The sequence below is a fragment of the Rhea americana genome, unplaced genomic scaffold, assembly GCF_003343005.1.
Source record: "Rhea americana isolate MKP2758 unplaced genomic scaffold, rheAme1 scaffold_91, whole genome shotgun sequence".
Classification (NCBI taxonomy): Eukaryota; Metazoa; Chordata; class Aves; order Rheiformes; family Rheidae; genus Rhea; species Rhea americana.
In genome coordinates, this window is record NW_028187100.1 from 1,168,969 (window position 1) to 1,188,111 (window position 19,143).

Here is a 19,143-nt window from a genome sequence, read left to right on the forward strand (position 1 = left end):
ACTGAGTCATGAACCAAACTCCCCACCTAGCCAGAAAATGAGCTATAGTCTCCACTGGTAGGTTTCTAAATGCAACAGCATGGACTCACCGCTCTCCATGAGCACTGGCACTTTTGAGACAGAGAGGCAGCCAATATGGAAAGCATTATCCCTGGATTCTCAGAACACTTTCTTCTCCCGCAGAAAAACGCGGACACATACTGTGAGTGTTACAGACAGAAAAAGCATCCTGCTTTTACACACTCTCCACATTATATCCTCTTGAAAGCTGTAAATCATTTTTAGCTTAGTAAACTACAGAAGAGAAAGCAGGCCTGAGGGGACAGGACCTCTGCTGTAGAGAAGGCAAAAAAGCACAGCTCTCATCTAACAGTGAGTAAGCCTCAAGGTTACATACATATTTTTACTAAGAAGAGGAGCTTTTGATATAGTCACACTTCTAGATATTTATAAATAAATTTCTACTGTTACAGGAGATAAAGGAAGATTTTAGAACTAGTACATATACAGAAAGTTTAACTCTGCATTTCTCTGAAAGCACAAGTCCCACTGCACAGAAACTGCAAATACTATATTTGAATATTTAATTTGAATATAGAATATTTTTCTGTTTCTGAGATGGTCCAGTGGTCACTGCTTGGCTGAGTAGGATTTTGAAGAGATTTCTATCTCTGAGAGTGCCTATATGTCTGTGCTCTTGCACTTCCTTTTTGTGAAAAGAAATGGTGAAAGGTGGCAGTCTGAACACCTGGAGAAAATAAGCTAATTGAAGAGGATGCATCAGCATATGTTCTTCTAATGTGGTGGCTGATACATAAGTTGTGCAGCTGTGGTGTGAACCAAACTGAAAAACTCATCTAATTACAAATAGAGTAGAGAGATGAGATGAGACATTGATAAGATTTATGTTGTGGCAGGAAACCAATTGCTGTCTTCTTTTCCACTCTTTTGCTAAGAATTTCCTGTGTTCACATTCTCTGGGATGCTGTCATGAGAACTGAGCTGCGAGTTTCACAGAACTYGTTTCTCTTACACCAAGACCCCAGTCCTGAATACTCCTTTGAACACAAGCTTCTGACCAATTACACATCTCTTTGGGAATCCTCCCTCTTACGTCAGATGCTTCACTGAATGACTCCTCCAAATTCAGGTGGCCCTTATTTAGTTATAGAGTACCTCCTTGTGCCTGTGCTGTCTGGCTGCTTGATGTTCTCGAGCCATGTTGAGTTGTTCACAAAATATCACCTTTATGCATACATCCACCAAGTTTAGGATTTACTATAGTTTCTGTTCAGCTGCCTGCAGCAAATGTCAGGCCTACTGGTCTGTAGCTTCCTAGACTCATTCTCCCCTGCCCCAAATCCTTCTAAACACTGCAGCACCACAGACTGACTAATAAGTTGCCAACAATAGGGATGTTCTTACAAAAGGACCTATAGCCGTTCCCAGCTGTTTCATCATTGGAGCTCTCCAGACCTTGAGATAAGTACCATCTAGTCAAAGAATCACAGAATAATTGAGGTTGGAAGGAACCTCTGGAGATCATCTAGTCTGACCCTGCTGCTCAAAACAAAGTAAACTCAGCAGGTTGCTCTCAGCTTTGTGTGGTTGGGTTTTCAGCATGTCCAAGGAAAGAGTCTCCACAACATCTTTGGACAATCTGTTCCAGTGTTTCACCAACCCCACAGTATGTTTTTTTCTTATGTTTAAGCAGAATTTCCTATGTTTCAATTTGTGCTCATCCTGCCACTGGACACCAGAGAAGAGTCTGGTTCTACCTTCTTTATTCCACCCCATCATGTGTTTATACAGATGGATAAGATCCCCCCTAAGCCTGCTCTTCCCCAGGCTAAACACTCCCATCGCTCTCAGCCCCTCCTCATGTAGCAGATGCTCCAAACCCTTAATCATCTTTGTGGCCTTATGTGGGGTTCTTTCCAGTACGTCTAYGTCTTTCTTGTTCTGGGGTGTCTAGACATGGACCTAGCACTCCAGATGTGGCCTCATCAGTGCTGAGTAGAGGGGAAGAATCACCTCCCTTGACCTGCTGGCTGAACTCCTTCTAATTGGGGGCAGGTTTAGYTCAGCTGGTTAGAGTGTGGTGCTGCTAATGCCAAGGTTGCAGGTTCAATCCCTGTACAGGCTATGCTGAGGGTTGGACTAGATGACCTCCAGAGGTCCCTTCCAACCTTACCATTCTGTGATAATGCCTCCTAGGAGGCTATTGGCCTTCTTTGCTGTGAGAGCACCTTGCTGGCTCGTGGTCATCTTATTGTCCACTAGGACCCCATGTCCTTCTCTACTCTTGAGCTGGTCAGCCCCCTGTATGTATTGGTACATGGGGTTATTCCTCCCTAAGTGCAGGACTTTGCATTTCCCTTTGCTGAACTTCATGAGATTCCTGTCAGTTCATTTCTCCAGAATATTGAGGGGCCTCTGAGTGGTTGCACAACCATCCTGTGCATCTACCACTCTTATCAATTTTGCATCATTTGCAAACTTGCTGAGGGTACACTCTGTCCCATCACCTAGGTTGTTAATGAAGATAATAAAAAATATTGACTCCATTATCAACCCCTGTGGAACACAACTGGACTTTGTACTGCTGATCACAATCCTTTGAGCCCAAAGTTCCATCAGTTTTCAATTCACCTCACTGAGCATGTATCTAGTCCATGTGTCATCAGCTTGTCTATGAAGATGTTATGGGAGATAATGACAAAAGTCCTGATACAGTGAGATAAATGACATCCAGTGCTCTCCCCTCATCCACTGAGCTGGTCATTTCCTCATAGAAGCCTATCAGATTGGTCCAGCATGACTTCCCCTTCATAAATCCATGCTGACTACTCCCAATCACCTTCTTGCCTTAATATGTTTGGAAATGGCTTCCAGAAGGATTTGCTACATTGCTTTCCCAGAGATCAAGGTGACACTGGCTTGTAATTCCCTGGATCTTCCTTTTTGCCTATCTTGAAGATCAGAAGGTAGGGGTGACATTTGCTTCCTTTCACCTCCCCTGATCTTCATGACCTTTAAAGATAAAAAAGAGTGCCCTCCCAAAAACATCAGACAGTTCCCTCGGCGCTCGTGCATCCCATCAGATCCCATCATTTGTCTGGTCATGCAGTCCTGACATCTATTCCATGGACACTGTGATGTGCAAGGGACCATGGCATGCATCTGTAACAAAGATGTGTAGAGCAACATCCCCAAATTCCTCCCATCTATAACTAGATACAGAAATTCATTTTGGTTCTGCTTCAGACTAGTCTACGAACTCCTTAATCCATCATCTTCTATTGAAATGCCACCACTCTGGCAGGCTTCCCATTTTTGTGTGTGTGTGTTTGGAAAAAAGAAGAAAAATCTTAGCATCTTTACCTTGTGGAAATTTGTTAGCAGGTTTTGGAAACTGTTTTTCAAATTATTTTTTCCAACATCCTTATGGTGCTTTTATATTAAACTTGCCAGATTTTATGAGCCTGCCTAATTTTCCCCTGGACACAGTTTCCACTTTGTGAAGGGTATTTTTTTGCTTAGCCCTGGCAACTGCTTTTTGGCTCCAACATTATACACAAAATTAAATGTTGACTTCTCAGCCTGAGCTGTAATGGTAGGGTGCAGCCTCATCTTGTAGTTTTCTCTTTGGGACCAAGTCTTTTCACCTGGAGTTTCAGGCACATCTGCAAAGAAGACATTAGAGAGACCAACAGCCCAGGGCATGCTGGGAATGGTCAAAAATGCTYAAGAGAGATGAACCTGAAGCGCAAATGAAAGAACAGAATGCAAGTGTTCTCAAATGGCATTTCCAAACAGAGCGTGTGGAGAGCTGGGTCTTTCCTTTTCCCTCCTGAGGACAAACCAGCCTCAGTTCAACCTCAGCTCCCAGCACTTATGTGATGAGGGCAGTCAGCTGCACCTTCCCTTGATAAGGGCTTGTAACCTACTTTATACGACAGCCTGCTTGGGACTACACATTTTGGGGAACAAAGAAAGAAGAGGAAAAGGAGCCCACCAGAGCATTACTTCTTACTGCCCGTTTGAGAGCTTGCCATGGCACAGCAGTGCTCTCAGCCTGCACAGGGAATGCAATCATCATTTGGTCTCTTCCCAGAAGACGAGGTCCAGGATGACATTTTTGAACATTCCTTACTCCTCCTCTGTGGCACTGTCCTACTCCACTTCTCCAACCCAACCCTCAGCTTCTCTTGTTGCCATGGGTTCAGGGTCCCAAATGTGACCTGGGTCCCAGCTCATCTTCATGAGCTCAAGGGCACAGGAGACAGGGCAAGAAACAGCTTGCACCTTCTCACCACTTCCCACTGTCCTTGACTTCATGTCAGCAATAAAGAGAGCACAGGCAGTTAGTGGTTGTAAAAATAATTTAATATTGTACACCTCCAGGGGAAGCTAGTTCTTGACTCAAGGGGTCACAAGAAAACTCCTCTGTACACCAGAGCCCACTAGTCCTTTCACAACCTCTCAGAATACTTCTCTGGACTTCAGGGCTTTTAGATAAGGCTAAAAAAGGCAGGCAGAAGAAAAGATAGTAGCAGCAAAAGTTTTCCACTCTTAGGTCTACAAGAGCACAGGCACTTCACTACTCAGGGAAGCTCCAGGAGCTGCCTATTTATTCCACAACATCCAAATCTTCTAAGCAAGGTCAAAATGGCTTACTTCAGATAGACTACTGCTTGTGACGGATGAGGTGATACCTGGTTGGACTAGAAACCAGAACTGTGCTTTCCCCTACATCATCCTCCAAGTCCCAAAGATAGCATGGTAGCCAGGGTCCCCAGAGCCTTTCTTCCACATGTGCTTATGTCAAACTCACCCCAAGTTCTTTCCACACTCCTAATTTTACTAAGTCATTTGAGGACACAACTCAACAACACTTTTCTGCATAATAACTAACAGATTGTTAAAAGCTGCCACCAACGCCTCGCAGAACAAAATGGAACATCTTGGTAGAAAGAAGAAATAGTAAAAACAGCGTTTATTTTTCTCTCACAAGGCAAAGGGAAAAAGGCCACAGGCTGCTTTGGTTCAATCCTCTCCTTGTCAAACCTCTGAGCATTAACTCTTCAGGAAAAACAAATAAACGAAAACAAAAAGAAACCACTACACATATGCAAAAAGGCACTTTCTTAGAATAAGTAGTGTATATCAAGCCAGATATTCATTGCCAAACACTTCTGTAATCAGTTTATGGTATTGCCAAAGTAAAGTTTTCTGTTATTATGCCTTTACAATCAGCAACCTTTACTTTACTGTCCTTGGTAGGGGTTCCTGGCTTGCCAAAATTTCTGTTGTTTAGCCAGCGTAAGTCCCAAAACAGAAGGAACCAGCAGTAAGGTATACCATCTCCTATTGACTACACACTGGATCATGGCTGACAGTTTTGCAGCTGCTTCTAAAGAAAGCAGTCAAAAAAGCAGAGAGTACCAGCAGCAAAACAGACAGTGAAAATAGGATCCATTTTTACCACTTGATGTGGTGAAGCACACTTAGAAGGTCAGGAAGATTTGCAGTTTCCCCACAAAGTCTTGGTTCTTAAAGACACTCAGTTTTGGGAGAGCTGCAGATGTTCAAGATCCCATATATCTCCAGGATGCCGCATAAAGCGAGGCAGAACTAAGAGGAAGCACTACATATGTGCATRTATGTGGTGCAGGTGAGTGGGGGCAGGAGGAAGAGTGGTTTCCAGCACCTTCCCCATTCCAAGGTAGCTGCTTGTGCCCCGAGTGCATGCCCTGCACAACTTACAGGTGGATAACTTTCAATCAAAGCAGCATTGGCCTTCAGCCAACACCAGATAGCTTAATTTACAAAAAAAATCCAAAAGGTGCAAGCTCTCCTAAGCACCCACAGCCCTGTCCCCTGGGAGAAAGGGAACTGTTTTCTAAAAGGGACAGATGATCTGGCTTTCTCATTTTTGTCATCTAAGAAGAGGCAAATAAACCTGAGATACATAGAGAAATTCTGTCTTTGCATGCACTGTTGTCTACTTTTTTGCACGTTGGCTTGACTAAGCTGAGCAAAACTCCCATTGCTTATATTTGATGGGAAGCAGAACAGAGAGGGAAACAAGCCTGAGAGAACTGCAGTCCTAGAAATAATCTGTTACACTTGGAGGACTTGCAGGAAGCACCACTGAAAGAGCTCTCGCTTCAGAATCAGATGACACTGGAGATCTGACCAATGCCTGGTCATCAAAGAGGCAATTGGACCATCCAACTGCTGTTCCTAGGAGTGCGAAGACTCATACAGTAAAGGCAGAAAAGATTTTACAGTGAGATTATCATTTCTGAGTAGTGTAGGAGAGGGGATGGCTTATGCTCTGCTCATCCATGTCAACCCCATCACAGTGCCAAGCTCATGTTCCCCAGTGATCCCCCTTAGATCAAGGAGGGGTACAATGTTGGCCTTACTCTCACTTCTCACTGCTCTTTCTTCATCATTTTCAAACAAAGAACTGTAAGAGCATCAATACATCCCTTTGGGCACCAAAGGAAGGGAGAGAGTTTCTCCCACGGTTTGTCCAACAAACTCGCCTTTGCAGTGGGAACCCCAAAGGCACAAGAGGACCCTAAGAGAGATGAGTTAACTTTCTCCATCATAGTTCAGGAATATAGTTGAGGAAAAAGAATAAAGCTTTCCACTGCATTTCTCAAGAACTTCCAGGAGAGATTTGTACTCCTGGACAGTGAATTGCAGGAGTGTTCCAGGCTACTTGAAAAGGTCCTCCATAAACAACTCAGCTCCTGAACTTGAATTTAGATAGTACAGGTTCCCTACCAAGCTTTTGGTATCCTTGCAGATACTTGGAAGTATTCTCATCTCATCCCYCTGGGATCAGTCCAAGTGCTGAAAGTTCTGGTGCAGCTTAGACATAGTTATGGGCATTTGGTTATACAGACAAAGTCAGTGTAAAACAGAGTTCAACTCTGTGTTGGGTGCAATTTGAGGTGCGATTTGGACGAGCTCTCCTGCCCACTGCAGATTGTTAATTCACTACCACTACAAAATAAAACACTGCTGTCCATAAGCTCCTGCAGACTGATGAGCTGGCCAGTCCTCAAGTTCTGATACATTTCAAATTCCCAAGCAGGTCTTTACAGCTACAACACTAAGCAGAGGCTCTGGCATCCTGCACCCTGCTCAAACAGGGCATGAGGAATTCCCCTCCACGAAACAGTCTTCAGGGAAGGGAACTGAAGCCACTTCCCCTTTCATTCTTCTCCATCTTCTCACTCATTTTTCTCAGACCATCTTCTCCAGCACACCTTTAACTCCCTCTTTAGCACCTGTTCTCTTCTCTCCCACCGCTTTACTGCTTTGAGGACTGCACTTGAGAAGTCCTGAAAGCTAACAGTGACGAAGGCTGAGATGAGCATTTCTGCAAAGGCTCCTTCCAGGTTTAACAGCTACAGAAAGGGGCTGATGGAGACTGCCACAAGTGGCACAGGCCTCACTACCCTCTTGAAACCTTTTTATCTGAGCAAGCAGAGCAGCAGAAAGGTCCTGCGCAGAAACAAAATGTTGCCACCACACAGTTAAAGTCAAGACAAAGAGCGGCACATATGTTGGTTGAAACTATGGGCTCCACCTTTGCCCCATGCAAATGGCTTTTATTCTCAATTCCCATTGCCTCTCTTCACAAGAAGGTTCATTTGTGCTGGAACAGCTGGAGGTTTGGGGCTCCAAGATGATGGCCCTTAGCTGATCCTTGAGTCACGGCTGTCCAGCATCCTTCTTCATGATACCGTATGTGGCAGGGCAGAAATGAGAATGTAGCTGAGCCAGCAAAGCCTTGGATGTGATCTCTAGCCTTGTCCCTTGGCTCTTTTTGTTCCATACATGCACTGCATAGGTGTTCTTGAAGAGGTGATGAAGCTCTGAGGAGCTGACCACTTCGAAGTACTTCTTCCAGTCCTGCCATCGGATGGGATAAAAAGCCTCCCGGGGCAGAGCACTCACCCCTTTGCAGCTCCTGCTGCTCCTAAGACTCCTGATGGAGCACCACTTCTTGAAGACACGGGTTAGGAGCTGTGGACCCTGATGACCCCAGATCCAGCTGTTGTAGTTCTCCACAAAGTCCTGCATGCAAAGCTCCATGAACTTGTGCTTGGGCTTAAAGGACAAGAAGGCTCCATTTAGCACATACTTGGACTGGGTACCAAGCACATTGGTGAGGTTCTTTAAGTTCTTAAGCACAATGAAGTCTGTGTCCAGGTAGATGCCACCAAATTTCCACATGATGGCAATTCTGCAGGCATCAGACAGGATGGGTAAGAAATAAGGCTCCCAGCGCTGCTGAGCCTGCAAATACCATTCTGCAAGGGGTGTCCCAGAGAAAAGCTCCTGCAAGTCCAGGGGCCGAATTTCCACATTGGGGAAGCAGCTCAGTAACGAGAAGCCCCAGTGGTTGGGTAGTGAGGCATTTCTGTTTGCCAAGCCTTTCATGAGCACCACAACCCTCGTCCCAGGGTGTGTCCGGGCTGCTGATTCCACAGAGCACATGAACAGGTAATTTGGGTTGGTTCGCTCTGAGGTCTCCACAAAAAACACGTCTCCTGGGGGAGGAGGGGGCCCACCAGCAGCAGCACGGGGAGGAGATGGCACAGAGCGAGCACAGTGGATCTCAACAGGCAAGCTGTAGACCTGGCCTCTGCCCTTCGGGTCCTCTGTGATTCTCCAATACAACAGGATGGAGGCAAAGGACAAGAACTTAAAGGCGATGATAAACAGGGCCCCAAGCCTGTGGTTCAGCATCACTCTGGTCAGTTTTAGCAGACAGCTGGACATCCTGAGCATCCTTGCTCCCATTGGACCCCGCTTTCCCAAGACAGGTGTTGTAATCTGAAGAGGAGGAAAGAAAAAAAAAGACATTGACAGGCAAGGCAACACACCACTAGCCACAGGTCAGGACTCCGGCAGAACCACATGCTGAACTCTCCTCACTTCCCCTAATCTCAGTTATGCTTCAATCATCCCCTTCGGTCATTTTTAAAGCAGTCTCCTGGCTTCTCCATCTTGTCACAGGGCCTGCAGGCCCTCATCAGAAACCACAGCCCACATTCAGATTGCTCTCCTTCAAACATAAAAAAGGGACAAGCCTCTCCTGTTTATCACAAACAAGAGTGACTCTCAGTTCCCTGAATGAATGTTTACAGTGCTTACCATTTGTTAGCAAATATAGCATTTGTTCCATTTTACCTTCATCAGGCCATTATTTTCAAATCAGACACATATACAAGAATAATCCTAGAGACAATGAATTAGGATTCTTCTTTGTCCTCCAGTTTGCTGTCACACTAACGGCCTTAGACCTTTGGCACACGACAACGCATGGAACAGCTTCTTTCGAGACATTTGTGTCCCCAGTGGGAGACCCACCCACCCTTCCCGAGAACTGAATGCTCAACTAAAACACCAGTGCTGCCCTCTCTTCCTGTCAAGAGGCCTTAGCTCCTACAATCACAAGATGGCATTTCTTTCCCTTCCATTTATTCCTTGGTAACTATTCTGTGTCCCATGTTTTGCTACAAAGCTCCACAATGTGACAGTGTTTACTATGTTACTTCACACTGCACCTTGGTTCCTGCCAGCGCTCTAAATTTTATACTTAGGCTCCTATGCTTAAAATACTTAACACTTTCCTTCCCTGAGAAAGTCTATTTTTCCTTCTTTCACCATTTAAAACCACACTTTGTGAAAAAGAATCAAACATTATGATTGTTAATCCTTCAGCACAGYAGTGCTTTGGTCCTTAAGAGAGACATACTCCCGCTTGCCCACCCATTCCACCCACAGAACCAGCCTTCTCCAGTGCTCGAGTGTAGGCGGATGCCTATATAYCCTCCTATCAGGCAGTCAAGCTGGGATTCACAGTGCTATTTCTGCTTTTACAAGCCTACTTTGAATGTTCTGGCCAGCCACCAAGTTTAGTTCCCTGAAGTCTAAAGTGTAGATTTACCATAAAGAGATATGTTGCAGCAGATGGAAGAGCAGAGCTGAATTTAGCTTCCAGAAAGTCCAACTGCTCTGTAACAGCCTGAAATAAGGTGTACCAAGCTCCTGCAATGCACAGTCTAATTRAAGGGAGCTGTGACTGATGCGCCAATGCCTTCCTCAGAGCTTGGATAGTCTAAGTGGTGCTAGGCTTTTAATAATGAAAATCAGTAAAGTTTCACAAAGAATATACTCTCTAAAGAAAAAAAGAATTGATATGAAATTATCTGAGAGATGCAAAACATTTTAATGTCTTCCTTGCCTTAACCCCTATTTCCCTTGTGGTAAAATTTTGCAGAATTTAAAAGAAATAAAATCAATATACTCCAACAGTAAAACTAGGAGAGTTTTATGAGACAAACTAAAAATGTACAGAGTGTAATAGAGAGCTACATTATGCCTGCTACAGAGAGCTACAGGTCAGCTTAATAACAGAACAGAATTTTCCATTTTAGATTAATCATATTTCAGTGGGAAGAAAAGAAGTCTTTTGAGGTTCATCTGTCAATTCTTCCTCCATTTGAACAAAAGCCATGCCTTTAATCCTGTGACCTTTCAACACATCTTCTGAACTCTACCTGTAGGAAATGACACACCATCCACCTGGTAGCGCCAGGGAGGATACTGCATCCACGGAGCACTTGGGACCAGTCATACTGCAATGAGCTCCCCTTCTGCTCTGTACCCTTCACTTTCCTTGAGATCGTCAAAGGACAGCTTGCTTCCTTTCCATGTTGTTGAAAGAAATGGCAAGACCCTGCCATCTCCTGTCCTATTCTCTCTCTTTTCTATGACTTTACTTATGCTTGTAAAGAAGAGGAGCAAGTGAGAGAGGGAGGGAGATTTTTCACCACATCATGCCTGGGGCATTTGGGATAGTTATAGTTTGCACCAGGAAGGAGCTTGGGATTGGGGGAAGAGGCAGCTACACAGCTCCATCCTGCAGAAACAGCACTTCACTAGCATCTGTGAGTGCTTCTGTGCTAGAGCTTTTGCCCACACAACCTTGCTGTTCAAAGCTCATCATACCTGCAACTGGCCAGCTCTGGCCCTTCTCCAGAAAGCTGTACTTTGCAAAATGCCACAGTGCAGGCACAGAGTATGCCAGTTACTGCCCTCACATATGGAGAAGGGAAATTCTACCCAGAAGATTATATCCACATGGGGTTTGTACTGTTTGGCTGTGTACTGGCTAAAACTAAATGTTTGTCAAAGCATAATGACCGTGCTGTAAGGACAGAACAGTCTTGACTTGGGGAATTCCACCTATTTTATTGCCAGTTACCATTAATTTTTAATTATTGATTTAGGTATTGAGAAAAAAAAAAAAAAAAGACAAACCATTAAACAAACTCTTAGGAAAACACCAGTCCTCCCTCTTCCTCAAGCTTAACTTCAGTCCAACACCTCTCCTCCTCCTTCCTAGTCTCAGCTCCCTTTGTGTTTGTCACGGTGTTACACACAGTCCCTCCCATTTCCTTTGGAGAGGTGACTGCTGGCACAGGAGGTGGAGGTCAGTGAGTAATGGTTTCTTTCTGCACGCACTTACTTCTCATTTCTTCCACTGCTCCTTGTTTCTTACTGCTCCTTTGCTCCAGCACAGGCTCCTCCACAGGCTGCAGGCTCTTCAGGGCTCTACCTGCTCCACTGTGGCCTCTCCAGGGGCTGCAATCCCCCACGGGTGTCCCTGCTCCAGCACGGGTCACCCACAGCCTGCAGTCCCTCAGGGGTGCCCCTGCTCCAGCATGAGTCATAGTCCTTCAGGGATGTCCCCACCCTGGCATAGGTGGCCCGTGGCCACAGTCCCTCAGAGTTATACCTTCTGGYGCTGAGCAACTCCTGCCAAGTGTGTGTCTCCAACTACGTCCCTAACAACGTCCCTTCTATGTTCCTTCTCTGCTTCCCCCCTTTTCTCCAAATGTGTCTCTTCACATGTATCCCCTCAACATGTCTCCTTTTCTGTGTCCTTGCCTATCTCCTCATGTCCTTTTGTGTCTCCTGGCTCATGTCTCCTTTCTCATGTCTTCACGTGTGTCCTCCCATATAGTCCTTTTGTGTCTCCTCTCATATGTCTCCTTTTTGTGTCTCCYATCTCCCTAGTGGCTACTGCTCTTTCTTAAATATGTTTGAGCAGAGGCACCATATGCTCCTCTGGCTGAAGTTTTGGCACGCAATGGGTTGCTTTCATCCGTTTCAGAGCAGGCGGGAACTGGCAGTTCATGACCTTCTCCTACACAGGGTGCTTCTGCAGCACACTGCTCCTGGAACCCTACCACTTACGCCCAGTACAGCATACAGTGCAATGTTCAAGTACAGGCAAGTCCCTCGCTTTATTATTTTTCTTTCCACACAGGAGAAATGTGCTAATAAGGCATTTTAGAATATCAGCTGTTGAACAGTCCTTCACTACCTAGTGCAAACAAAACCAGTCATATTTTAAAACAAGTTAGATGATCAAGTTTACTGACCCCCTGTGAGACTCTTTACCCATGTATTTTTTTCTCATGGTGGTAACATCTGCTTCCAGATGCTCCCTGTACAATGGAAATTCTTTAAACAAGTAAAGAAAATGAAAGACTGAGTGATACTTTGTCATGTACATACTTGCAATGCAAAGGACTTTTTGTCAGTTTATTGATGACTTCATTTTACAGAGAACTCATTTAATAATTTGCTCCAGCCTGTCGTCAGAATACTCTAAATATATCCTTAGCACATGCCAGATCAATATCTGACCCTCTAGCAGGCAAGCAGGAGAGTAAGGACACCTTCCAGCACTGCCATCCCATTTGTACCCCCTTCGCTCAAGAGCAAAATTTTGTGTTGCAGCTAAACCAAACTAAGACGAAATTTCCACCAAAACACGAATTAATTCAGGGAATCTAAGGTAGAAAATTCACCCTATGAAGTAAAAGCAAAGTTTTTGTGCTAGCTGAGCAACCAGCTCAACTATACTATAAATCTTTGGACAAGCGAAGGATTTAGGTATTTAGGAAAGAAGATGTCTGATAGTGCTGTCCCATCTAGTAATTCCCATAGATAAAACAAGCAAAAGGAAATTACCATAAGCACTGCTGTGATTGTCAAACCAATGGAAGCAAATGTGCATTTGCTTAAAATTCACTTTTGCTTTGAGTTCAGAGGTCTTTTGTGACTAAAGAGCAAAGACAGTTTTAATAAGTACTGAGCAAGGGAGTTTCCTGACCTGGGCAGAAAGAGGTGCTTTAAGACTTTACTTGGGGCAGTGCAAGATAACTTAGCAGCTAGCCAAATCCATAATTCCATTTCTTYCCACTTATAGGTTTTAGGTGTTGCTTTGCTTTTCCTTTGAAAGCCCTGACAAGTTTTCAGGGGACACACCTCTATCTTTACCTCCAAAAGGAGCTGGAAAGAGAAGCCACAAGAATAAAGCCTATGAAAGAATAAAATCTCAAACTAGTATCAAAGAAGAACTGTCATGGTAGGCCTTTAACTAACATTTGGTGCCCCTAAATATATCAAGCTTGAATCTGGAGCTAAGGGAATTTAGAATAAGCATCAGGTGTGATTCACTGTACTTTCCTGTTAAGGCATCCTTAAGTATAACGAAAAGGAGCTGCTGAAGGTTTATGTAAATCTGGTCTCAGGCACTATACTTCAGAGCAGCTACAGAAATACATTTCCTTCCTTTCATATGCAAAGGAAAACTAAGGCTTACAAAGCTTTCATCAAAAACAAAGTAAGAAAAAAACCAAACATGTGGTCTGTGTGCAGTGTCAAAGCAATGTCATTCAGTCCAAGGGCCTAACACTGCTCTGCACCGTCCTTCCAGCTTTTGTTCTTTTGCTGTTTAAAATTTAGCACATTTGCCAAGAACAGATAACTTTGTGAACTTTGTGCTGCAGAGAGTTGTGGTCAAGACTGGCCTCTAGAAATATACTGGGATAAGGCAGCCTACAGCGCAAAGTGGGCCTACAGCCTCATGTTTGCAGSTGTGTTTGTTAGTTCCTGCCCCCATGCTACACACTCTGTGAAAGCAAACACATAAGAAGTCATTCACATGATCACAGCCTAAGAGGAAATTATGCTGGCCTTTGAAAAGCAGACATTGGGTACTGTAGTTAACGTATTTTAAATGCCTTTACTTTTTAAATCAATTAAATCCAAGTTAAAGTTTCTCAGCGATTAAGACTTCCCGAACTACTAGTACTGCGCATACAAAACAGCAAGAGATAATCAATGCGTTTAATTCTGTTTACTTTTGCATACTTCAGGAGAATGTCCTATTTGTACTTAGCTCTCATCCACCCAACCAGTGCATATCTGGACCATACGAAACCTCCCTGAATATATTGCATTCAAAATACAATTGCAATTTCGCCTAGAAAATGGGAATGCATTACAGAAGAGACTTTCCCACACCCCACCTTCTAATCTACTTCCTCAAGAAATTTAGTTTAATGCTACCCATTTTGCGCACAGCATTCACATGGAGAATTTAGTTACTAGATGAAGAGCAGAGATTCCTAATACTGAAATTGTGACTGGCCTGACTGCTCGGTCGGATGAATACAGGGCTGAAGTGAAATCAGTCATTGCTGACTTGTGGTTTCCCTAAAGCCCTGCAGGGATCTTCCCCTCTCCTGGTGCAAGCAGCACCTCTGCCGTGCAGCCGCCAAGTTGCGAGACATGGGACATGGGATGCAGGGAGGAAGGGCCATCTGGTGGATACGTTCTCTTTGTCCCCCAAAGCCTTCGTTGCTCAGGGAGACCTCATGCCTGGGTTACCCAAAAGGCCCTAGGGAGATTAATTTTTTTCTTACCTTTTTGAAAAGTTGTTGCTTGTCTTTAGACTGCTTACGGAACAGTTAGAGCCTGTGTGTCCTTGCAAGGATCTCAAGTGATCTGGAGTATGTCTTAGGGAAGCTTCAYAAATATGAGTAAAGTACTAAAGCCTGGTATCTTTCTGAGATTCCTATCCCTACTTCACAAACAGGTAAATCAAGTGTTTAGATTTACTAGCATGTGACAGGTGCAACAACAGAACATACTAAGAAGTCCCCAATTCTAAACATTGCACAACTGGACAGCACTTTGAGCTGCAAAGTATAACAACAGATCAAATGCCAATAAGCTATAACCTGCCTTCAGAAAGGTATGTGGTGATTTGAAGCACATCCCTCACTTTTTAACCTCCATTCTTGCTGCTGTCAGTGGCCTTATCCCCTTCACTTCTCTAACCCAGTGCATCTGTCTCAGCATTGCTCTGCTCCGCTCCTTCCCCTCTTAGCCTGTTGAGCCCAGCCATGGCGATTGCTTCGGGAACTGAGATGGGCAGAGCCAGGATCGCTGGCCCAGGCCTCTGTCTGGCCCTGGAGACCACAGGCCCCTGCAGCTCCCTGACCCACTCTTTGGGTCTAACACCATACAACATCAGGTGCTGGGTTTCACTATGCTGAATAAAGATCCCTCGGGGATGGYGTAGTGAAGGATTTCATATTGGTGGGAGCACTGAGCAACGTAGAGCGTGTCATGGTGAGGAAAGACGTGGCATCACTGTGTGACACAAAGGGTAGTAAGAGGAATTACAGAGAGATCTGGATAGAGAGGGATGTTCATAATCATGAACCCAGAGACAATGTGTAATCAGAATTGTATCTCTCCTTCCCCCAAAATAGTATCCAAGTGTCTTATTCAGCCCTTTGTCAGGAAAGTTTCCTAACACTTTTTGTAGAGCTTGGCATTTGCGTCATCTTTAACTGAYGAGTAGTTTTTATATCTGGTAGATTTTGGCTTTCAGAAAAGAGACCATACAAAGCCTTGTCAATGGTCTGAATAAAAGGTGATACGGAACTTGGCTGGGGAAAGCTCCCGGAAAATACAAATAGACAAAAGGGACAGATGCTAGCAGTAGACCTGCTAGCAAACTGATACAGCTCTTTGCCACCAACAGCTTTCAGTTCAGTTTCATATTACTGCATGTTTGTACAAAGCCATACACACTCATTGTATAAGTAGTAGGGCTGGAAACAGCGTATAAAATTTAAGTCTAAACAGTATTTTAACCCTCACAGCTCATGAAAATACTAGAGGCTTGACAAGCAGCAGCTTTCTGAAAGGACATGCACATATTAGCAGACCGAGATAGTAGTAAGCCAGAACAAAGTTTGGTCAGAAAGTGGGCGAACCCTGTATCACTGCTACCTAAGTTCTCATGCAAGGGTTGCAGAGAAGATCTTGCATCTTGCAGAAAGACGCMACTAAAATCCTGTCCCCTTGTGCAGTAATGTCTGTCTCATGAAAGTGGGCATCTAAGCAGCATTAACGAGAGAAGACATATAGTGCTCTTCAGAGTATGTTAAACACTTCAAGTCTATCAAATATAGCAGGTTTTCCTTCTACCACTTTGGATGACAGTGTCTTTCTCTCTTTTTGTTTTTAAAATCTAAAGATACGCTGGAGAGGAAAGGTCATCCAACTGCAGATCACCACATACAGATTCAAGGGATTTCTGTTTATTCTGCTGCTCTGTAACAGGATTTTTATAGGACAAGGAACAGATCACTTTAAAGTGAAGTATAAAAGCTCACCTCCAACTTGAAATCATTGTGAAGTCTAATTTTCTTCAGGGATTGGGGCTTTTGCTTCTCTGTCTCTAACACARCCTCCTGTGAATATGGAAGAAGTGCCTTCCTATCTGACAGAAGCACTGCAAGGATGAATATATTCAAGACTGGGAGGTATTCCCATCTGTGCAAGATACAGGTGTGATGTTTTGTGCAACTATATTGGAAAGAGTTGGAAAAAAATATACACAGTATGTGCATTTTCTGTTTTATCAAAAAAAAAAGAGGGTTTAGTGACATGATTGTACTTAACCCCTTGCTCCCAGAAGAGTAGTTCTTAATGCTATAACCTGAAGTTCTACCAGACCTCATATAAGTTACTGGGCAGAGTTACCTGGCTTAAGATAATTGTAAAAGCCTGCAGAGACATGCAAAGAGGTCAGTTGCTAACATAGCACTTGTTTCTGAATGAAAGCATCATCCAAAATAAGATTTGTGAATCTGTTGCAGAATTTGAATGACCCAACAAAACAGAGTTTTTTTTAAAGCCTTTGCTCAAGAGTGCCTTTAAAAAAAAAGCAACCTCAGATGAGAGCACAGAAAGATTTCAATGCCAGAAGATGCTCTACAAAGTTTTAACAAAGATGGAAAGGGCAACCCTGAGGGAGCCAAAAGATAGCACAGTGAGGCTCATCTAATAAGGARCTGCCAGAAGAGGAAACAGGAGTGTTCCCAATCTCTCCTGCCATCATGTACCGGAACTTGATCCTAACCATAACARTGCTGATGGGAAGACTTATTTAACACTATAAACTACTAAACTGGTCTCACCTCTGCATGTGCAACATTCACATCYGTGTGGTTTTACATGGCAACTGTGAGACGCAGGCAGTGATTTGTCTCTATACTAAATGCAACAAAAACAAGACGGAAATAGAATTCCTTCTAAGTGCTTCTTGCCAGATTAAAGTATTATTTGATGACACATCAAAACTGAACCAATACCTAGGTATTGCTAAAGTATGCAGTCCCATTCTCTTCCTTCTCAGGCTCAGCCTTGACACTCCTCTGACCCTGCAGCGAACAGCCCAGAGGGCCCAGAGACTTCCAAAAAGCTCGTGCTTTTGAAAGATTTGATTTTCTTTTATTGGTTTGGCTCCCAGAACTTGTTTTATAGTACTGCGGAGACAAGCATGAGTGTTGGCACAAAGAGAGCTGCAAGAACATGCAGCCCAGAGACTGCACTTTTTTAGTGGCACTTTAGTTCAATGGTAGCACCAAATAGCACATCAAGGCTTTCACAGTCCATGACTACTGGACTTGGCCTGATGATATCCCTGCGGGTGAAAAATTTTATTAAAGCCACTGTCTAATGGACACAGGGAATGACTTCAGAGGCTGTGGAAGTCCTGGGAGAAGGAGAACATTGGTCATAGCTCATTGGTAAGCTAGCGAAGGATCATAAACTAACTTCACCCATAAATACACTACAGAAGACTACCATTTTATCTGCTTCAGCGCAAAAAATACTAGTGCTTACCTACCACTTCTTAGTCATGCTGCTTCTACTTCCTGTAGAGGCTTCATAGGAAACCCAGAGGTTTCTTTAGCACTCTTGCACCCACACAAATGCAAAACCTCTCCTAGAGAGGAGAGAAGCATCCCAAACGTTTTCCCTGGTATTTACTGAGAGCAGCCAACCCATATGCACATTACAAAACCATCGGAGCTCTAGCTGAAGCTTGAGTGAGAGGCAGTTAGGTCTGGAAAACATCTAGACTATTTTGAGCAATCTCTCATATTGGGAAACGACGTTGATTTAATTGGGGTAGTTCGTTCCTAGCCAGGTCTCCTGAACTCATCTTCTTTTGCCAGTGTTAATAATTCGAGATCAGTACAGTTAAAAAGTATTAAATCATTGCAAAATGTTTCCTTATACTTCTTCTGCTGGGGTGTTCCTCTCTCTGCCACAGTAAGCAATCCTGCTGGTCTGTTGTGAGTCTCCATCCTTCCTCCTCAGACTTCAAACCTTATCCCTGCCCAAACTCTTATGTTTTTCCATGGCACATCTGCCCGGGAACACGACAGCCRATTTCGCTCTCCGCTGTCACCAGTTCTGCAATGTTTCCGCTCTCTCAGCCGAGCCAGCCCCTCGCTGGTCCCGAGCGCAGCGAGYGGAGAGGAGGTCCACGTTTCTCCATCCCACCCGACCCTTCCCTCTGCTTCCTCCCACCGCGCTGCTGCCGTTCACCTGCGCTCGCGGTCCCAGCGTCCGAGCCGCCCTTCCCAAGCTGCGTTCAGCCCTTGGCCGCTCCGCCGAGCCCCGCGGCGCGCCGTGCGCAGCTCCCTTCCCGCCTCCGCGCCTCCTCCGCGAGCCCCCTTTTCGGAAACCGCTACCCGCGCTGCGCGACGAAAAAGCCGAGAAGGCACCCGAGAGAGAGCCGCGAACCGCGGCCGGCCGGCCGGCTCCTTGCGCGCGTGGGGCCTGTCACCCCCGGCTCCGCGACAGCCCACGGCAAGCGCGGCAAGGTGCCTCAGCGCCAGCCCCGCGGCCGCCGGGGACCCCCGCCGCAGCCGCCTC

General features: G+C 44.8%; 1 protein-coding gene across 2 annotated transcripts in view; it reads right to left on the reverse strand.

Moving 5' to 3' along the window:
- Positions 1 to 4,367: 4,367 nt before the first annotated feature.
- A4GALT (alpha 1,4-galactosyltransferase (P1PK blood group)) overlaps positions 4,368 to 19,143 on the reverse strand; it is a 19,947-nt gene continuing 5,171 nt past the window's right edge. For both annotated transcript variants that reach the window (XM_085324468.1, XM_085324469.1), the window contains exon 2: positions 4,368 to 8,865. In XM_085324468.1, the coding sequence (XP_085180594.1) occupies positions 7,738 to 8,832 (1,095 nt within the window). In that variant the 5' untranslated portion in view covers positions 8,833 to 8,865 and the 3' untranslated portion in view covers positions 4,368 to 7,737. The remainder of the gene's footprint in view (positions 8,866 to 19,143) is intronic.